We start from the raw sequence: 20,933 nt of genomic DNA on the forward strand, positions 1-20,933 counted from the left end.
ACCTAAATAATCAAAATTCCAGCAAATGTGTTTAGCAAAAAGGTGCCATTTTAAGGGGAATTGGAAGCATATGTGATTTGAACTACAAGCAATTTAACTGGAGTGTGTTGTTGATATTCCTTACCATCATTATCAACAGAGTTGTCAACTTCATGTACCAGCACACCATGTGGCTCTAGAGCATACCGCCGACTTGCCATATTCTTGAGCACGACGGCTACATTCTCGCCCACCTCCATACGCAACAAGGGACCCTGGACTCCCAGGTGAGCATCGGGGCCAGTACGTTCCTTCTCTGTGCTGAAAGTCTCATCTGTGAACTCTCTGTACAGGGCTTTTTTGTATCGTGAACCGATAGAATGGTCTCCTTGGTGAACAAACACATAGCCAGTACTTCAAAAATAAAAGCAAAAGACACGGGGAAAAAAATCAGAACAAAAACACAGCCTTTTATGGCAACAGCCAAAAACAAAACGCAGCAATCAAATCAACATTATATAGTATTTATACCAAGACTGCGGTGTTTCATCACAAACGGGAAAATGCGCGTTCACCTCGTCTTTAAGAGCGCTTGAGCGTGACACCACCACAGTAAAAGCTTCTAATTCTGGTCGCCGGATAAGTACCCCTTCAACGGCCAGAAAAGGAGAGTTGGGGAGACCTAGGGGTTTTTCAAAACCTTTGCTTCGTCTTTGGCTTTGCCTCCGACTTCTGAATCACTGAGATTCAAACTAAACAAAAATATTCCAAAGACGAAGCCGAAGACGAAGCCAAAGCCAGTCGTTTCAAAAACACTGCTAGACTGGTTCTCGGTCCATGTAATGCAGACTTTGAATTTTATCCATAGTTATGGGGGGGGGGGGCTGGGACTAGTCTGGAAGACCATTGAAAGAGAAATTGTAACGCATTCGCCGGCCAACGACGCCTGACTCTCACGCGAAGACCTACGGTTTAGCTTCGGCAATAAGTGGTGCATACTTCACACAACCATGTACCAGTACGTTAGCGCGGTGTGTCCTGTCCAGGCATGCTCTAAAAAGTGGTAAAAAGCGCCCTCTTTTGTTGGCGCACGGAGCCCATAGCTGGAAATGGCCAACTCTACCTTGAAGCACCTGTAATCAGACTTTATATTAGCCTTAGCAGTCTTCCCTGGCAATACCCTTGACAAAGACACTGACGAGTGTGGAAATCACCAACATATGTGTTCTAAAAGTCGCATGCTAAAATCCTATACCAGTCAATTTCTTTGTTCGCCACATTATGTTCACAAGCTTTATTCAGTACTTTGCACTTGTTAGCTCATTTTGTTCAAGATGACATCTCAAACCTACCTGTCTGGATCAGTCAAATTTTCACTTCGTTGCGCGTCCCATTTGACTGGTACATAGTCCCAATACCGTTCCACAATACCAATGTAGTAAGTCCGGTCTGCCCCTGGGCCATCTCCTGGTTCTGTTGTGTTCTCCACAGGCGTGACGGTAAAATATCCCTCCATGCCATTCAGGAAGTGAGAATTGGTCTCGCACTCAATTTCAAAAGTGCCTACAGAATATAGTAAACAGGTAAAAGGAATTTTTTTTCAAGATGTTGCAGAAACTGCAACCAATTTTCATCTCCACATGCACATGAGACAAGTCGATCTTAACAAAGTGCCTATACACAAAGACACTGCAGGTTCGTGTACACTGACATGAACAATTAATTCCACATACTTCACAACAAACCCAATCGAACCATTGAAGTGATCATTGTGTCCCACACACACTGGAACACACACGAGTGTTCACACATCATTTACCTTTCGTATAGGGTCCATCGGATAGTCCGTTGGTTCGATATTCCGAATTAAGGTTTATTGATCCGAAGGTTCGATAATCCAAACACACAAAAGTTCCCATAACTGGGGATTCATTAGTCCAAAAATGAAATATGGTTCATAAATCCGAACATTTGATGCGATATTCTGAAGGTTGTTTAAGTCCGAAGGTTCGATAATCCAAAGGTTCAACCGAAGTTTCGGTAGTCCGAATTTAGAATAAGGTTAATTTGTCTGAAGGTTCAATAGTTTGAACGAACACAAGGTTCAATTTTCCGAAGGATCATTATTCTGAAAGCACTCCAGGTTCAATAGTCCGAATTCACAATAGTTTTCCATGCTGTCGATTTGGACAATTGCACCTTATTGTCGAGTCAGACTATATCGAACCATATTGTCTATTCAGTCTGTCAAGGTTAATTAACGTTATTCTATTTTTTGACTAATGGGCCCTTCGGACCATTGAACCTTCAGACTATCAAACCTTCGGACTAACGAACCTTGGGACTAACAGACCTTCAACCTTTGGACAAACAACCCTTCAGACAAACAAACCTTAGGACAATCGGGCTGTCACCATTCACACAGTGTCCAGAGTTGTAGGTATTGCATATAGCAATTAGCGACTTTATTGACTCAAATGGCAGCTTCTAGTAACAACAAACTTATCGGATCAAAGTCATCACTAATTCCATCTGATTCACTCCTTGCACACAGTGAGTCAATATCTTTATATATCCCTGTTAAAGACAACAAGCTGATGAGTTACTGGCTCAACTGTCATCAGGGCATTGATTTATTTCTGAAAAGCAACTAATTCCATACTTAGAAGCAATATCTACCATGAATATCAGCATCCATGATCACGGTCTCTGACACACCGGGGAAGACCGACACCGATGCTTTGCGACCCGAATTATGTGTAAGGGTCTGACTCTGGAACGACACGGTGTGCTCATCACTGAACTTGCCCACTGCCATCAGATGCCATGAGACACGATCACCGACGGTCATCATCAGGCCAGGAAGATTGCCATAGGAGTAACCATTGATGGCTGAATAAATTAAACAAAGATTGTAGTATCAAATCCAACAATAACGTTTTTAACTTAATGTTTATGAATGTATACTGTAACAAGCAGTTTGTATGTCTCTGGCTACCAACGGCGCGCCAACCAAACCGAATTAATATAATGGCATTTACGTCATAAAGCAAAATTCCAAACTAAAGTTATAAAGATCAAAGTTAATTTCTTACAAGCCATCTGATTGGACGTCACAAAATCCTCATCATTCTTGTCAACTGTCCCAGGATTGGTCGAGTACTCATCAATACTTTCATCAATAAGCCAGCTAAGATTTTCATCAAATGTTGTAAAAAGAAGAAAGAACTCTTCGTCGACTCCAAGCTGTATGGAAAAAAGGTAGATGTCTGCAAAATTAAATGTCCAAAGGATTACATTAAAAGTAGTGAATTGGTTTCCACAGCACAGTACCTGGAGACTGGACAGACCACGTTGACTGGACAGACCACGTCGACTGGAGAGACCACCTCGATTGGAGAGACCACGTGAACTGGAGAGACCACTTTGACTGGAGAAGTGGAGAGACCACTTTGACTGGAGATACCAACTTTGACTGGAGATACCACTTTGACTGGAAAGACCATGTCAATCGGAGAGACCATGTCGACTAGAGAAACCACGTTGACTAGAGGGGCCACGTCAATTGGAGAGACCACGCAACTGCAGAGACCATGTCGACTGGAGAGACAACACCAACTGGAAAGACCACGTCGACTGGAGAGACCATGTTGACTGGAGAGACCACGTTGACTGGAGAGGCTACGTCGACCAGAAAGACCACGTTGACTTGAGAGACTACGTTGACTAGAAAGACCATGTCAACTCGAGAGACCAAGTCGGCTGGAGAGACAGCGTCAGCTGGAGAGACCACGTCAACTGGAGGGACAACGCCGACTGGAAAGACCACGTCGACTGGAGAGACCATGTCAACTGGAGAGACCATGTCAATTGGAGAGACCACGTCGACCGGAAAGACCACGTCGACTTGAGAGGCCACGTTGATCATGACTGGAGAGACCATGTCAAACTGGAGAGACCACGTCAGCTGGAGAGACCACACTGACTGGAGAGACCACTTTGACTGGAGAGACCATGCTGACTGGAGAGACCACGCCGACTGGAGGGACCACGACAACTGGAGAGACAACATCGACTGGAGAGACCACGTTGACTGGAGAGACCATGTACGTCGACTGGAGTGACCACTTTGACTGGACAGAACACTTCGATTGGAGTGACCACCTCAAATTGAGAGACCATGTCGACTGGAGAGACCACGTCAACTGGAGAGACCACGTCGACTTGAGAGACTACATTGACTGGAGAGACCATGTCAACTGGAGAGACCACGTCAGCTGGAGAGACCACGTTGACTGGAGAGACCATGTCAACTGGAGAGACCACGTCAGCTGGAAAGACCATGTCGACTGGAGAGACCATGTCAACTGGAGAGACCACGTCAACTGGAGAGACCACGTCAACTGGAAATACCACGTCGACTTGAGAGACCACGTCGACTGGAGAGACCATGTCAACTGGAGAGACCACGTCAACTGGAGAGACCATGTCAACTGGAAATACCACGTCGACTTGAGAGACCACGTTGACTGGAGAGACCATGTCAACTGGAGAGACCACGTCAGCTGGAAAGACCACGTCGACTGGAGAGACCACGTCGATTTGAGAGACCACGTTGACTGGAGAGACCATGTCAACTGGAGAGACCACGTCAGCTGGAGAGACCACGTTGACTGGAGAGACCATGTCAACTGGAGAGACCACGTCAGCTGGAGAGACCACGTCGACCGGAAAGACCACGTCGACTTGAGAGACTACGTTGACTGGAGAGACCATGTCAACTGGAAAGACCACGTCAGCTGGAGAGACCACGTTGACTGGAGAGACCATGTCAACTGGAGAGACCACGTCAGCTGGAAAGACCACGTCGACTGGAGAGACCATGTCAACTGGAGAGACCAGTCGTCAGCTGGAGAGACCACGTTGGCTGGAGAGACCACGTCAACTGGAGAGACCACGTCGACTGGAGAAACCAGGTCGACTGGAGTGCCCCGTCGACTAGAGAGACCACTTCAACTGGAGAGACCACTCTACTGGAGAGAACACTTTGACTGGGGAGACCACGTCGATTGGAGAGACAACATCGACTGGAGAGACCACGTTGCCTGGAGACTATGTCTACTGGAGAGACCACGTCGACTTGAGAGACCACGTTGATCATGACTGGAGAGACCATGTCAAACTGGAGAGACCACGTCAGCTGGAGAGACCACACTGACTGGAGAGACCACTTTGACTGGAGAGACCATTCTGACTCCAGTTGACGTGGTCTCTCCAGTCGACATGGTCTCTCAATTTGAGGTGGTCAATGTAGTCTCTCAAGTCGACGTGGTCTCTCCAGTTGACATGGTCTCTCCAGTCGACATGGTCTTTCCAGCTGACGTGGTCTCTCCAGTTGACATGGTCTCTCCAGTCAACGTGGTCTCTCCAGTCAACGTGGTCTCTCCAGCTGACGTGGTCTCTCCAGTTGACATGGTCTCTCCAGTCATGTCAACTGGATGATAGAGACCACGTCGACTGGAGAGACCACGTCGACTGGAAAGACCATGTCTACTGGAGAGACCACGTCGCCCAGAAAGACCATGTCGACTGGAGAGACAACGTCAACTGGAGAGACCACCATGTCAACTGGATCAAGACCACGTCGACTGGAGAGACCACATCGACTCGAGAGACCACATGGACTCGAGAGACCACGTCAACTGGAGAGACGTCAGCTGGAGAGAACATGTCGACTGGAGAGACCAAGTTGACTGGAGAGACCACTTCGACTGGAGAGACCACTTTGACTGGAGAGACCATGTTGATTGGAGAGACCACGTTGATTGAAGAGACCATGTCAACAAGAGACCACGTTGACTGGAGAGACCACGTAGACTAGAGAGACCACGTCGACTGGAGAGACCGCGTTGACTGTAGAGACTACGTCGACTGGAAAGACCATGTTGACTGGAGAGACCATGTGTCCGTGTTCAACGAAGCCCGCTACGACCAGCTACTGCAGATCTCACCTCACCGGAGGGCCTGGCATGACACTACCACAGGCATCCTGTGCTGTTGGTGAGCCAGCTGATGCTGCGGAAACAGACTCCCCTAAACTCACTTATGAATCTATTTAATTAGCTCTGCAACAATGCCAAGAAAATTGTGCTATCAAGTCATGTTGGCTTAGTATCAAAGTTTGCATCTCCCTGACACCGAAATGTTTCCATCAAAAGATCTCATTTTTCAAGGGGTGAAATTTAACATTTATTTTGAGTTTCCACATGCACTAACAGTACAAACTGTGTTTGGTAAATGATCAGTAAATATCAGATGTCAGACCGTCATGTCATCCTCTGGACTAACCTGTTTGCCTGTGGTGCTGTTGAGGCTTCCCTTCTTACAGACCAATAACGGGCCGACCAAACCAGCAAAGACGTCAGCTTCTGGGTCTACAGCCGACGTGTAGATCCAAGTAATGCAGTCTGGATCCAGGCTGGTAGGACCGACGGATTCAGGTATGGACCAGGAGTACGTGTAGGAAGAACCAGGGATGACCATCTCATCAAAGTGATCCGCCGCTGGGAAAGAGTTGCCACCACTGTGAGTAGTTTTTTTATTCTACAGATATTTAGTGTGAGGCCCGAGTGCTGAGACCGAGTGCGAGTCAAAAGTGAATGTACATTGTGGGTTTGGACGATTTGCAGCAGCAATGTGCATTCTTATAATTCATTGAACTCGAGATTATTTTGCTGGTTTCTTTTATATAGCTTTCAACTAAAGTGGATTTTGGATACAAAGTTGAGAAATGTAACTAAAAACCTTGGAGACTGAAATCAGGCTGTTTTTGAATAATTGCCCTACCTGATGTGCCATCATTGTATGCCTGTCCCTCGTTAGCTTTGTTGTATCTGACGCCATGGGGCTGCAGACTGATGTTGTGACTATTCAAGTTGTTCCTCAACGTCACCCTGATCTCGTCTCCAACCTCACCTCTGATAACTGGTCCCAGAATGCCCATGCTGTCATTGAAGGGGGAAGGACTACTGAACGTGGCATCAGTATAGCCCACAAACTTGGCTTTCTTGTACATCCCACCGATTCGATTGTCGTCCTTGGTGAAGAAGGGGTAGGAAGCGCTAGGTAAAACAAAATTGTCAACGTTTGTCATTGTTCATCCCCTGTAACTTGTCTAGATAATGACTCAAATGACTTGTGACGTGACCTGTGATTGTGACTTGCAATGGCCTTCACTACAACACTGGTTTAACCCAAGTTTGACTTTACACTTAGTACATGTAGGTCACAAATGAACCACTAGTTCATCAAACTGTGCAGATCGAGAGAGGGGTTACTGCCGGTGGGGGGGGGGGGGGGGGCTCTTTCAAGTGAAAAATTGCCTTTTTGAGAAAATTTGGGTCACCGTCTGGGGGGGGGGGGGGCACCTGTACCCCCCTTGATCCGCCACTGACAAACTTGTTCTATCTAATGTGTAATGCACCCTCTAGAGTTTGCTTCAGATACCTTGTTTCATCGGTGAAGCTAGTACCATCGCTGTGTGTCCTAGTGAAAGGTGCATAGTCCCAGTTAACTTCCTCTGCTGCTATGAAGTATTCCCGTCGGCCTGTGGACGGGTCGACTTCAGGCGGTTGCCTACAAGATTCCGTGGAGACGGTGTACAGAGCCTGTGCACCGTCTGTAAGAAAGATTTATACAGAAAATCTACTTGTCACTCACCCAACCAAGTGAGTCTGAAATCACCAGAGCTACTTTTGAGTTGATAAACAAATCTTTCACAGTGGACATGAGTAGGAACTGACAATTTTTTTCACCAACCTAATGTGAAAAAATCATCAGGATGTCAAACTGAGTAACATACCAAAATGTTTTCTTTTTTGTAAAAAGAGAACATAAAGTGAAAAATAGTTACAACTCCTGTTTTTGGATCTGGCCACAATTAATTCCTAATATCCCTAAATTGTGTGACATTACAGTACATGATGAGCTTTAAGCCCCCTAAAAGTTGAAAGTACAAGAATGCCAACTGGGTTCCTACACACTGGTAGATTTGCCAGATTTCATCTACAGTTTGATCCAAATTAAGCCACAATATATGGCGTGGGCTTCCTCAGTACATATTTTTGGATGCAACAAAATTGTTCAGTTCGATTTTTTTGAGAATAATGTCCTAGATTTTTTTGTAACATAATTGACAAATCCTGAAGAAATCCCAAGCACTCACCCTTGAAGTGGGTGCTGGAGGCGGAGGTTAGCAGCCAAGTTCCTTGGTTCTCAGCTACCATGATGGCACTCATCAAAACAGCTGGAGTGAGACTAAGGGAGTCTCGACGACGACCTTGATATTCCTGTCAAAAAACATGGGGGGAAAAGGAAAGAAAATAAGGGCAAAACTACCCAATAACTTGCATTGCTCAAGGACAAATGTTTAGGATTAAAAACAAAATCTGTAGGCTTGCTCCCCCTAGCCTAGTCTTGGTTCCTCTAACGCAGCTGGTCCCTTGCAAGCAGGGCAAAGCTGTGCGTTATAACTTAAAGGTATAGCTAGAGTAGATCATTTGTCATTTGTGCATTTTTTTTTGAAGCAAGTGCTCAAAATCTAAAGATGGGTTCTTAACAACCAGGGTTCGACCTTAACTTTTGTTTTTCACTAGCCAGCCGGGCTACAGAAACAGACTCTTTACTAGCCCGTAGGCATTTTCACTAGCCCGCATGTTTTTTCCTTTTATAGAGTGTCTCATAAACAACAATGGCCATACATGTACATGCAACATGTGTATCCTGAGGTAATTTGGTCATTGTTTTTAATAAACAGATCTAATAATTTAACTCTAAACAGTTCATAAAATTAGACACAAATTGATACAGGTTTGCTTTCTGAATTTAACAATCATCCTGTCCTTTGATCTTTGCCATAGCCCATTAATTTTTGACTCGCCAGCCGGGCTACTTAAGGAATAGTTTGACTAGCCCACCGCTGTTTGGACTAGCATTTGGCTAGCGGGCTACCGCAAAAGTTGAACCCTGTAACAACTAACCTGATGAAGTTTTAGCTTAGTGAATGCTGCATATTCCAAAAATACAGTATTCCAGGATCTTGGTTTTAATTCAAAAGTTGCCGAATCATGAATTGCGCCCGAAATCAGCATCCGGGACACGTTCTCATCATTCAGCCTTTTGCTGCGTGATGTCACTCACTAAACCGACGAATGATTGTGTCAACGCTTGTGCGCACCAGCCATTTATGGATTCGCCAAATTACAAACGAACTACGAACGAAAATTTCCAAAAACGCGCGTCACTTGATGCATCTTTGAAATTGCCTTCTTTTATTGTTTTCTTCAAAACGACAGCATACATGCCAGAAATAATAATTTCACAGGGAGTTTATTGCCATTACTATCTTTAAACCAAGGATGCTTTTCAACAATAATGTTGTCAGTTACTTTCTGGATAGCTGCAATTGTTATATCTTGTGCTTGGATACTGAAATTTCATTGGTCTAGAACGGCCACGTGTCTTCATAGTCTATAAAAATATATTTCTCACACAGTAAGTTACGGCAAACCATTTATATTTTTGACTTATTGGCACGATATAACAAAACAATTGTTGACTGCTCTGATATGGGATATGACATTTTTTAACCCCCTTGGGGCGCATAGACAACAGTCAACAATTGTTAAATGATCTACTGTACCTGTATTATACCATGTATGAGGTATCAGAATGTCTCCAAAATCCAAAATACTGGATTTGATTCACTTGTTGATATAAACAATTATGCACCCTTTAGTACTGACTGCACTTGCCAGGGACCTTAGGAGAAAAAAAATCCAATCTGTCCTGGACAAAAACTACCTTTACCCAAGGTACATACCCACTGCTTTACCAGATTCACACTGCCAAGTCAACCCTGGCAAGCTCAGCAAGTGGCTAAGAAATCTTCACTATAGTAAGCAGGAGGTCATGGGTTCGACTCTCACCCAAGCCTGAACAAAGCCTCAAAATCTGTCTAAGAACTGCCAGGAAATGTTTTACCTATGAGAAAGGGATCAAGTAGGTTATTGAAAGACCCATTTCATGTGTTGTGTATGCATATTAGACAAGTATGTAAATAAGACTGCATGGAATTAAGGCGGTAAAGATGCATAGCAACCAATAAGACTTGAGAAGCTTTAAGGGTATTGCCTGTCTCATACACCCAGCAAGCTTGTGGACTTTTTCTCATAAACTCTCAGACAGCACTATACAGTGCTAATGAACTCAGGTCAATGAAGGGGAAAATCAATTATTAAAATTGACAATATTTTTTAACTTACAAGTACGTTGCCATGGAAATAGATAGTGTGAATGTCAGCCTCGGTGCCAAATGCCGTAACGTGCCAATCAACCTTGTCCCCAACGCAGACTTCAAGACCAGGCAGGTTGCCGTAGAGAAAACCATTGATGCTGTCCATTTGGTTGCTACGGACAAAGTCGTCACTTTCTGAAAGAGAAGAGTAAATTGAAGAGCGTTATTCCAAATTTGAGGGCTGTATGGCATTCTTTTTACCCCATTGTTAAAAAACTTATTTATTTTCAATTTTATTTTATTTTTATTCCCTTTTTTAAAGTTGTATTACTACAAATCTCAAATTATTTATTTGGAATTATTATTACAAATCTCATCTATATAATTTTTCCTTCTTTTCATTTCTTCCCTCTTTTTTTTTTGGGGGGGGGCGTTTGCTGTCAGCAATACATATAAAAAGGGCACACACACTTTTGGTTTATACTTATTCTTTCCTTGGGTGGACTTATAAGGCAATAAATATGTGCTTGGCTGGTTTTAACAAGTACGTTTAAGACTGGCTTTGGGGCTGGTCGGTCTTAAACGTACTTGTTGAATACCGGCCAAGCACGTATTTATTCCCATTCATCAATACCTTTTCAGTCAAAAAGTCAAAACAAGTCAAATATTTTAAATTTTACTTCATGTTTTTAAACACCCCTCCTAGCTTATGTTATGGTATGTGCCTCTCACAGCAGTGGTAAACATCTCCTTTACATGGAGATCAAACTTTTTTAAACACTGGCTCTGGCTACATCAATACAGCAAAATTCTCCAAACATTCTCATGGCTTCTTCTAAATCTATTCTTTCTGTTTTTTTGCAATAGTTTTTACCTTGATCAAAATCTGTCCTGCCGATGTAAGTTTCAATGTTCTCACTGAGTAAGTAGCTAAGGTTCTCATCCACAATGCTGAACATAATGAGAAATTCCTTGTCAACATCTGTTCGTCTTCCACTTTCATCCAGGATCCCTAGTAAAAACGTAAACACAACTGAATTCCAACGATAAGCGTTTTCTCAATACCCCACAGAAGTGAAATCAAGATGGCCACTAGATAGAGAGCATGCACAGATGAAGGAAATGATTGACAGGGTCTTGGGAAATCAGGCCACATATCTTCAAGATCAATTTAAGATGGACGGTCTCATCAGGCTGCTCAACCGCTTTAAAGAGATTTTTTGCAGTTACCTTAATGAAATAAAATTGATTGATAAGATCGATTAAACACAAACTCTTTTCATACACAAACTGAAACACAAACTGAAGTCTTTGTTAATCCACCAGTCACCTCAGTAAGCCACACTTACTTTACTTTTCTGATCTTGGTTTATTATTTTTTTCTTATTGAATCATATCTTTTCTTATTTTAGTCGTCGTACACGTATACACACTGTTTGTGTTCTTGTTATAGGTGTTGTTATGTTTATTCGTTTATTGTGAAGCTGTTACTTTGTTTTGTTTTTTGTAAACAGGCTGTTCCTTGACAAGCCCCGCTTTTTTGGAACGTGCCTCCACATCTGTTTATATTTATTGTACTTTTCTTTATGATCATGTGGAAATAAATGTTACTTTGAATTGAATTGAATTGAATTGAATTAATGTGCCTTTGCAGTTTAAAATTCCTGCATACTTATGAGGGTAATAATTACATTTGCCAAAGTGGGACCTTTTCCCAAACCTCGGTTTTGTCCCCAGCTTGTGAAAGAATAAACCATTAATAACAAATAATCTTAATCAAGTCAGCAGACCAGTTTCAAAAACATGGCAGGCTTAGAGGGGATAGTGAAGCAAATTCTATTCAGGAATAAGAGGGCTTTAGCCTATTCAGAGCCTATACCCTCTCTCCTTTTTTGCGGGGAGCATTTTTGTTTTTGTTTTGTTTTATTTTATATAAATAATGGGTTTGGCAATCACCAGGACAAAGGTCACTCGAGGTGGCGGGTTTCAGTACCAAGAAAAAGAGGGTAGCAGGTAAGAGAAAGAGAAAGAAGCTTTTGGCAGACATTGCGTTTAAACCGAGTTACATTGCAAGAAAGGGGAAAGCAAGATTTTGGCAGGGAGTTCCCAACTGAAGCAGTATGAGCGAAGAAAATTGATGAATGTTTTGCTGTACTAGTCTTAGAGAGGTAGTAGCAAATCATTTAAAGTGGGTCAAGTTCCAATGGGAGAGAGGTCCAATTGAGCACATCGTCGCAGAGCTGACATACCGTCGAATCGACCATTTTGGCGATTTCGAGATTTTGTTATTTTTAGGGTTTATGAAGGTTGCTCTTTCAAGTATTTATGCCAAAATTCTTAATTTTTGTCTGGATTGTGAGATTCAGAGCCCCCCTTGTGAAGAATCACTCACAAAAACAAATCCATAATTTGACATAGTGATGAATACGGAATTTCGCTGGTAACCAGCTTATGTAAGGTGTGCGTTCAAAGTACCAACGAATGTTATTTGTCAGTTTGTCGGATTGGCCCGCACGTGCGCGCGCGATCCGACAAACTGACGAATAGCATACAAATAGTGTTAAGAACAACCGGCTATTGGGGATTAATGTAATTTGACAAACTGACGAACAGTTTACGATCAAATAAAATCATATAGCACAACTTCTCTGATTAAATAAGTGACCTGATGGATACTTAGTTTCCTATTGTATTCCGAATATATACTAAAAGGGTTTTTATCGAAATATTAAGGGTAAATTACGGCGCCCACAACTTCAAACGCGAATTACTCGAAACAAGGTTTTCGCTTATTCGTCGGTATGTCAGCTCTGCGACGACATGATGCACATCCCGTGGCAATATCTACAAAACAATATTGATCATCCAAGCGGGAGATTCAAGGGAGGCCACTAGCTAGACCATGCATGACCCACTAGCCATGTTGCTAATTTGATACAAATTAAGGACAGATAACAAGCAGGAGCTCCAGCCCATGGCTACAATATTCCGTAACAGGTCATATAAGTCTGTAGTAAGTAATTACTGATAGACCTGACCAACCGTCTTTGCAGATCATCAGTGCACCAATCAGGCCAGTGTTTGTGCCATAAGGTGAGGCAATGTGTGAGTGGTAGGGCCAAGGTCGACAATTTTCATTCTGGTCTGCCGGACCAGCAGCTTCATTGGCAATCCATTTGAAGCGGTGTGTCTGGCCTGGTTGTACATCCTCATCGTTCTTATCTTTGCCTGCTGTACCGTCTTCGTACCTCGCACCTGAACAATCAAATGACATTCAAAGGAAGGACAGGTTGAATAGTAAAACTGCTTACAAACTGTGATTTTCCTAGAAACTGAAGAAAAAAACATGGCCAGTGGAAAGGGGGGGGGGGGGAAGGAAGGAATTCGAAGGGGTTTATCCCCCTCCCCATCACAACAACTTTTTGAAAATAATGAATTTTGCCAATCTCCCATGTTTAAATAATTTCTTGTGTCTTAGGTCACCAGCGTTACTTTTGAGTTAAAAGCCTTTAAAAATTCTTGCCCAATGGAAATGATTTCATCATGAACTTGTTTGTGAAAAACATCCTAAATTAATCATTTCGCTGGGTCTCACAATTTTGGCTAAATGGCCCATTCAGGCTAAATGGCCCATTCAGTTCCACACCGCAAAATCAAAACTACATAAATCACAAGTACAAAAAGAGATTGAGTTTCTTTTAAGCATGTATGACTTAAAATAGGCCTATAACACAAACATAATTAAGTGCAAATATCCGTTCCTGTGAAATGTATGAAAATGATGAGATCCCCTTTTTTGTTTTTATTTTTTTCAATATTGAAAACTATCATGTCCCATGATGTTCCTGACAACCCAAGGGGGGGGGGGGGGGGGCTAGAGTGATGTCACTTTTATAGGCACATGTATTGTACAGCTTAGCGGCACAATAAGCTATATTATACAACACCTGAATAAATCCCCGTTATCTGATTGGAGGATCGTTGATCACATGTCATTGAATTATTCGTACCAACGCACGGCGCGCGCGTGGCGCGCAGCGCACAGTGCAATGGAAGTTCTATTGCACTGTGAATAGAACTTCCATTGCACGCTGTGGTTACCAATTCGCCAAGTTTCACTGGTACAACCCCCCCCCCCCCCCGATACGAAACCTATCCCCTTACCTTCAGAGTCCTTTTCATACTTCATGCCGTGTGGATGCATGGTGTAAGGTCTGCTAGCCATATTCTTGAAGTGGACAAACATGGTGTCGCCCACCTCCGCGTAGAGTATCGGGCCCAGGAAACCAAGCCATTCCGGTTTGGCAATCTCCTCTGTGTAAGTAGCGTCTGTGTACTGCTTGTACACAGCCTTCTTGTATTTGCGTCCGATGCGGTGGGTTCCGTTAAGGAGAAACTCTGCCTCATAACTGCATAAAAAAGTCAAACAATATTAACAGCGTTAAGCTGCCCTCTGGTCAACCTTGCGACGACACAGATCAGTCGGCGACTGACTTTTCAGGATCACGCTGTGCCTGAGCTACGACCGTCGGGAACATTTCAGTCGTCGATTTTTTGCGACCTGAGCTGAGTGTACGTGTTATAATTATAACAATCGGCATCAGTCGGCGCTCAAAAAAAAATCAACAGTCGCAAGAGCCAAAAAATGTCAACCTCTGCGACGTGTTGCGCGACCTTCACACCATTTCTCAGTATGTGACCTGACCATATTTTTTTAGCTTGATGCCGACGGTTCCGTCGTGCGTGGCCCGGCGCAAGCAAATCGTGGTTCGCGTTGGGTCGACCTGAGGCTAGCCTTTTGCCAAGGCCATCTGCTTAGAGCAGCGGAGCTGCGAAAAGCCCGAAGCGACTGGAGCAAATAAGATCAAGTCAGCACGCACGATCGAGTGGCAAAGCCACGAGGCCTTTTCGAACTTGATTTTGTTGAATTATTCATAGTTTTTTATGCAAATAAGAAGAGTAGTGAAAGGTTAACCAATGGACCGATCCAGTAAGCCCCTCCCACTGCGCGCGTGGGCAAATTAACACGTGCTCCTCTCCAATGCCACACTGCATTTTCCTGCCGCGCGCATCATACGCGCGTGCACGCATGTCGGACTTTTGTGCACGCATGTCGGACATAAATCACGGCTGTGATTGGTCAGAATACCATGGGGCGGTGCTTACTGGATCGGTCCATTGTAACCGGGGAGAGCGATATTTTAATTTAAATGGGTCACTCTCCTCCGAACCGAGTGGTTCCACTAATTTAAAATAATTTTGGTGGAGCAAAGTTTTCTGGTTATCTCAACAATATCAAAATATTTTATTTACAACACAATATGAGACAATATATATATACAAATTATCAGGTATTTACAATTGAATGATAGTATATAAGAACTTTGGGTATATAGAACGACAGTCAAAAGGGAAAATATACAGGCTGGACTGTCACTCCAAGGATAGGATCACTTGGGATGATCTACGTTCATGCCTTCCTCTCCGTGCTCGATGTTAAAATCGAAGATCGGCAGCAAAATAGACGAAAATAGTGCAGAAAACTGCAGTACCGGTAACGCCGAATATAAAATTATTTTGCTGCTACAACGGGGAGCCGCACCCAAAATTTGCAGTTATAAAAGTGGAGAGTGTAAGTGCTCGCAGAAAATTGTGGTCTGGATGCAACAAGGTGTTGGATCGAAATCAAAGTTATTTCGCAGCTAGCCCCACAAGAAAACTACACAAAACGCCCGGAATGCCAGCTATCTAACTTGAACAAAGCGCGTGGAATGTTAAACTCGCCTGCTCGCTACGCCCATTGCATATAGTTAAAAAGTAGCGGGCAAAATTCTAGGTGGCGCGCGCTGTGCTAAAAAAAAAGTTTAGTTGGCCGCGAGAGGGCGCTAGGCAAAAAGCATGATCGCAATGGCTGCTCACATGTGAAATGACACAAACACGAAGTTACAAAGTTATGAAGTGAATGCTGGAGTAAGGAACCAGTCGGGTAAAAGCAAGTACTGAAACCCGACCTGGTTACACAATCACAACGCGGATTTTGCCTAGTCGCTTCCATTTTGTGAAGGAAGGATGAGTAAGGAAAACGTATGAGCATATTATAACTAAGTTTAGATGAAAAATAAGTTCATACACTCAAATAATTTCTTGAAATACTTTTATTAGTAAAATTAAAATAAGATAATGTAACTGTAATAACAACTACGCGGTCACGATCTCGTGGAAAACTAGACTCGCATTTTTTGTTTTTAAATTTTGTGCTTTGTCTAATGCCGGCAAGTTAAGCCACGATGGCCTTGGCGAAAGGCTAACCTAAGGCCGGCTTTACAGCTTTACAACGTCACAGCAAAAGTTTTGCAACATTTCAGCGTTACAGATTTCGACGTCGCACACGCACACAAGTTGGGATTCAACGTGATAGATGAACGGATTTCACCTACACGGCGTTTCAGTTTTTCAACGTTACAGCTTTACAACGTCACAGCAATACAGTTTCTCAACATCGTATCGCAACATTACAGAATTCGACGTCGCACACGCACACAAGTTTGGCTTGAGAGATGCACGGTTTTCAACGCCGCAGCGTTACAGTTTTCGACGTCGCACCGTGACGGTTTTCGACGTGACACACACACACGAATGAACAGATATAATATATGCCATTTAACGGCGTTCTATACAATCATTATCATTATCAAAAGTTGGTTCCTTTAACTGGGTTAAACTCAGCTCATACTTATTATGCAGCATAATAGTTGGGATTCATTTAGCTTGAGTATAACTCCAGCTCCAATTTTCATCGCAATGCTCATCTAGTGTGATGAGCATTGGAGCTGGAGTTACTCAAGCTAGGATTCATTAAGCTCTCTTCTGTCAGCACGCATCTTGCTTTATGCCCCCCCCCCCCAATTCGCCCTCTTGCCAAGGAAGTGTCTTTTAAACTGAGTATCTTTTTGAGCAAACAGGAGATCATTGATGTCGATCGGATGATGAAGAACTTCGATGGTTTGTTTGTAAGAAAAAAGAGCGCCCTCTAGCCAAGTTGATGAGCCCCCGCTTTTTCAATTTGCTGCACCTGCTTAGCCAGTCGATACCCTCGACATTTGGGGAAAATTTTGTTGCTTATCGATGCATCCAATGTACTTTATGCAATGCAAATTAATGCGACCCCGCGTGCCAACCAATCAGAGTTGACTTCAGAAATTGTGACGTCTTTTTGTACAGAAATGTGAATTAAGCTCTTGACTCTCGATATTAAATCGCTTTTAACAAACGTGATAAAAACCTCAACCTTGTATTTTTCGCCGAACCGGCTATCTTTCTAACAGTTCTCCCTAAACAAAGGTCTAACGTTATCAATAATTGAAATAAAACAGGCTCTTTTCTGTGAACCTCCTCGTTGCAACACCGGGGCATGCAAGCCTATAGACAAAAATATGTGGACATCTGCTTTTCTGCTATATCAAAAAAGCAGATTGAACGTTTTTGAAAGTTCGTTCCCCCTACTTTTCTGCGTTTTTGCTACCAGAAAAGCAGAAGTTAGTTATTTTTTGATACAATCAAATTAATTTCTACTTTTCTGCTTTTCTGATACCCGAAAAGCAGATTTCACCTTTCCTCCTTTTGTTGCGGACAAAAAGTGGACATCTACTTTTTTTCTAGCTCAAATAGCAGAAAATCAGATTGAACGTTTTTCAAACAAAGGCCTACACTACTTTTCTGTTTTTCAGACACCGGAAAGGCAAATAGGCGGCCGAAAAGTGGCCATTTGCTTTCAGAGAACCGTGCCAATCGAACATTTTGGCTTAATTAAAGAAGACTAAAAACAATTTACCAAAGTTCAACCTATAGAAAAAATTAAAAGATTCCGATGTTTCGGTGGAAGTCTATTGGAAAGTAGCCGAGAAACCTACTTGGTTTACTTTCTTTGAGACGTCGCGTCCTCGGCACAAACTCGCAAGGCCTTGCAGGCGGCGCTTCAAAGGAAATTTACAACGCGAGTTCCGGGGCTACCTTCCAATAGACCTTCAAGGAAGAATCTTTAATTTTTTCTATATGGAATGGACCTTGGTAAATATTGTATTCTAGCCTTCTAGCCACTATAAAGCAGAACAATGGTCGTAACCAAAATGTTCGATCGGCACGGACCTCTGAAAGCAGAAAAGCAAGAGTAATATCTGCTTTTCAGGTACGTGTACCAGAAAAAAACCCACAGAACAGTAGAACGTTTCATCTGCTTTTCTTCTATTCTGATAGAAAAACGGATGTCCATATTTCGTACTCCATACCTAGCCTTTATATGCTCATAATTATGTACACATATCCCATCTTGTTGAGTGGTCGGGCACAACCCGACCACTGTCTGGAATTGTTCTCATAAATCTTCTTTGTTTGGGTCTTTTTTTTTTTTCCGGACAATAATTCTCCGCGGGTTTTCTCCTAGACGGTTTATGGTATGAACTTGTAACTTTCAATACACATGGACCCTCATCCCGAGTGGTGCATATTACTCTGACGTCACGATGACGTCATCGGGTGTCAAATTACAAGCGATTTTTGGTAAAAATATGACAATTTTCCGTCAATTATAACTCATGAACAAAATACACGATCACGTTCATACTTTGTGATCTGATGGAAAATACCTTGCTTAACATTTTTAAATTTTATAAGTCAAAGTCGTTTGACCTTTTCTTTCGGGGCTACCGGAAGGTCAAAGTTAGGTGAAAACAAAATGAAGACGTTAGCCTGAAATCAAAACAAAGCAAAATTTCTTCCGAACGGTTTATGGTATGATCATAAAACCAAGTGTGAACTTGTACCATGTTATGAAGATGTTGTTAATTTTGTTACGTCATCATGACGTCATCAGGTATCAAATTACAAGCGATTTAAGGGCAAATTTTGACAAAATAATTTGCGTTATATCTTTTGATTGAACTAAATAGAGTATCGTGTTAGTTTTTTCGTGAGGTTGTAGACTATGCCGTGAGAAACATTTTGTGTTCCCAGACACAAAACCGCTTGACCTTTACTTCCGGTGTTACCGGAAGTGCAATAAAAACTGAATAAAACTCAAAAGCGGAAGCATTTTACTACAGACATTATATTATAGTGAGGAATGCCAGACACAAAACAGTGTGATGACGTCATCATCCGAAAGGGCGCCCCTAGCGGCACATAAAATATTGTTTCTTTTCTTGACTTTTAAAACCATTGGTTCAAATTTTACCAAATCGACCCTTGATATTCTTTGATTAACCACAGATAACTTGGCTAATTCATGACGTCATCAGACCGGAAGTTACTTCTATGAGAATTTGAAACGATCGTATTTTAAATTTAATTCTATCATTTGATCCATGTCGTATATCTTAGCCCAAATAACGATACCATTAAAATGTTCACCGTTTGCTCCCAAAAACTGTGACGTCATCAAACCGGAAATTCGGTGTTACGAATACATACATTTATATTTTCCAAATTGTCATACGTTATTTAACTTCTCAATGAACATCCACTCCGAACTAAATCAGTATTCACTTTCCGTTTTTGACTATGACGTTATCAAGCCAGAAATAACTTGTATGTGTACATTGAATGTTTACTGAAATTGAATTGATTGTCCTAAAAAGGATTTAATTTCCTGATACTCATTTTACTTCTTAGATAGAAATATTCATAACTTAACTGGACAGTGTTTCATAAAATAGTTGTCTACCCGACCACTCTGCGTTTGTAACAACAAACGCTAATCTCTAGTTAATATTGAGTTTCACAAACAATGCCTATCTATGGGGTCGGTTATCAAGTACTGTACTTTGTACCTTTAAGAACTCGATACGCAGAAATGTATAAAAGAAAAGAAAACTAAAAAACACAAGAACATAATGGCCGCACTATCAAGCTTTATTGTGCGAAATGGCCAATGTAGCCTCTCACATTAAACCCCAGAGTTATATTTCGGTCATTATACTACAAATAAACACCGCCCTCTTTTGTAAAATAAGATGTCTTTTCATGAGCATCGTAAAAGTGAACATTCACCGCTCCCCTATTCTGTGGCGATGAAAACAAGTTGATGCTCACTAACTGAAGAACGCAAAGCTTTATAGGGATAACCCTTTTAATTTAAAAAGTCCATGATAAATTGCAACGCTTTACTTTTGATTTGATAACCAATACGGTTTGGAAGTAGTCGTTTTGTCAAATGATAGGAATAATCTGAAGGTGCCGTGTGCACATGCGTCGCCAGACCACTGAATTTTAAAGGGGGGGGGGGCAGGGGCAGGCAGAATTGTGGGGGGGGGGGATCGCAGACAGTCAATTGAACATTGCCAGATATATCCTTTTCACCGACCGCCGCAGACTCGAAAAGTTCGGACTTTGTTTTTGTTCACTCTCTTTCGTCGTGATTAAGAAGTTTCTTTGTGAATTGCTATATTACTTTGCTCATCAATAAATCCATTTTGAATAGCAAAATAATGTATTTTTTAGGGGGTGGACCTCGAGAATAAATTGACGGGGAGAGCAACTCTGAAATTAGGTCGGATCGGGTGAGCTATCGATGCATGAAATAAGGCCACAGCAATCAAATGAAGTCAGCGTCGTGCTCCACTGCTTGTGTGGCTGTTTCCTTTCATGCATGCACACTTCAATTAAA

General features: G+C 42.4%; 1 protein-coding gene across 1 annotated transcript in view; it reads right to left on the reverse strand.

Moving 5' to 3' along the window:
- LOC119728747 (hephaestin-like protein) overlaps window positions 1-20,933 on the reverse strand; it is a 38,864-nt gene that overhangs the window by 14,536 nt on the left and 3,395 nt on the right. The window contains exons 2-13 of the mRNA XM_038201117.1: window positions 14,438-14,682; window positions 13,316-13,528; window positions 11,148-11,285; window positions 10,302-10,468; window positions 8,204-8,327; window positions 7,486-7,657; window positions 6,826-7,100; window positions 6,328-6,542; window positions 3,075-3,225; window positions 2,659-2,871; window positions 1,332-1,542; window positions 125-393 (exon numbers count right to left, since the gene is read on the reverse strand). Coding sequence (XP_038057045.1) covers window positions 125-393; window positions 1,332-1,542; window positions 2,659-2,871; window positions 3,075-3,225; window positions 6,328-6,542; window positions 6,826-7,100; window positions 7,486-7,657; window positions 8,204-8,327; window positions 10,302-10,468; window positions 11,148-11,285; window positions 13,316-13,528; window positions 14,438-14,682 — 2,393 coding nt within the window. The remainder of the gene's footprint in view (window positions 1-124; window positions 394-1,331; window positions 1,543-2,658; window positions 2,872-3,074; window positions 3,226-6,327; window positions 6,543-6,825; window positions 7,101-7,485; window positions 7,658-8,203; window positions 8,328-10,301; window positions 10,469-11,147; window positions 11,286-13,315; window positions 13,529-14,437; window positions 14,683-20,933) is intronic.

This window comes from Patiria miniata, unplaced genomic scaffold (assembly GCF_015706575.1).
Source record: "Patiria miniata isolate m_02_andy unplaced genomic scaffold, ASM1570657v1 HiC_scaffold_20, whole genome shotgun sequence".
Lineage (NCBI taxonomy): Eukaryota > Metazoa > Echinodermata > Asteroidea > Valvatida > Asterinidae > Patiria > Patiria miniata.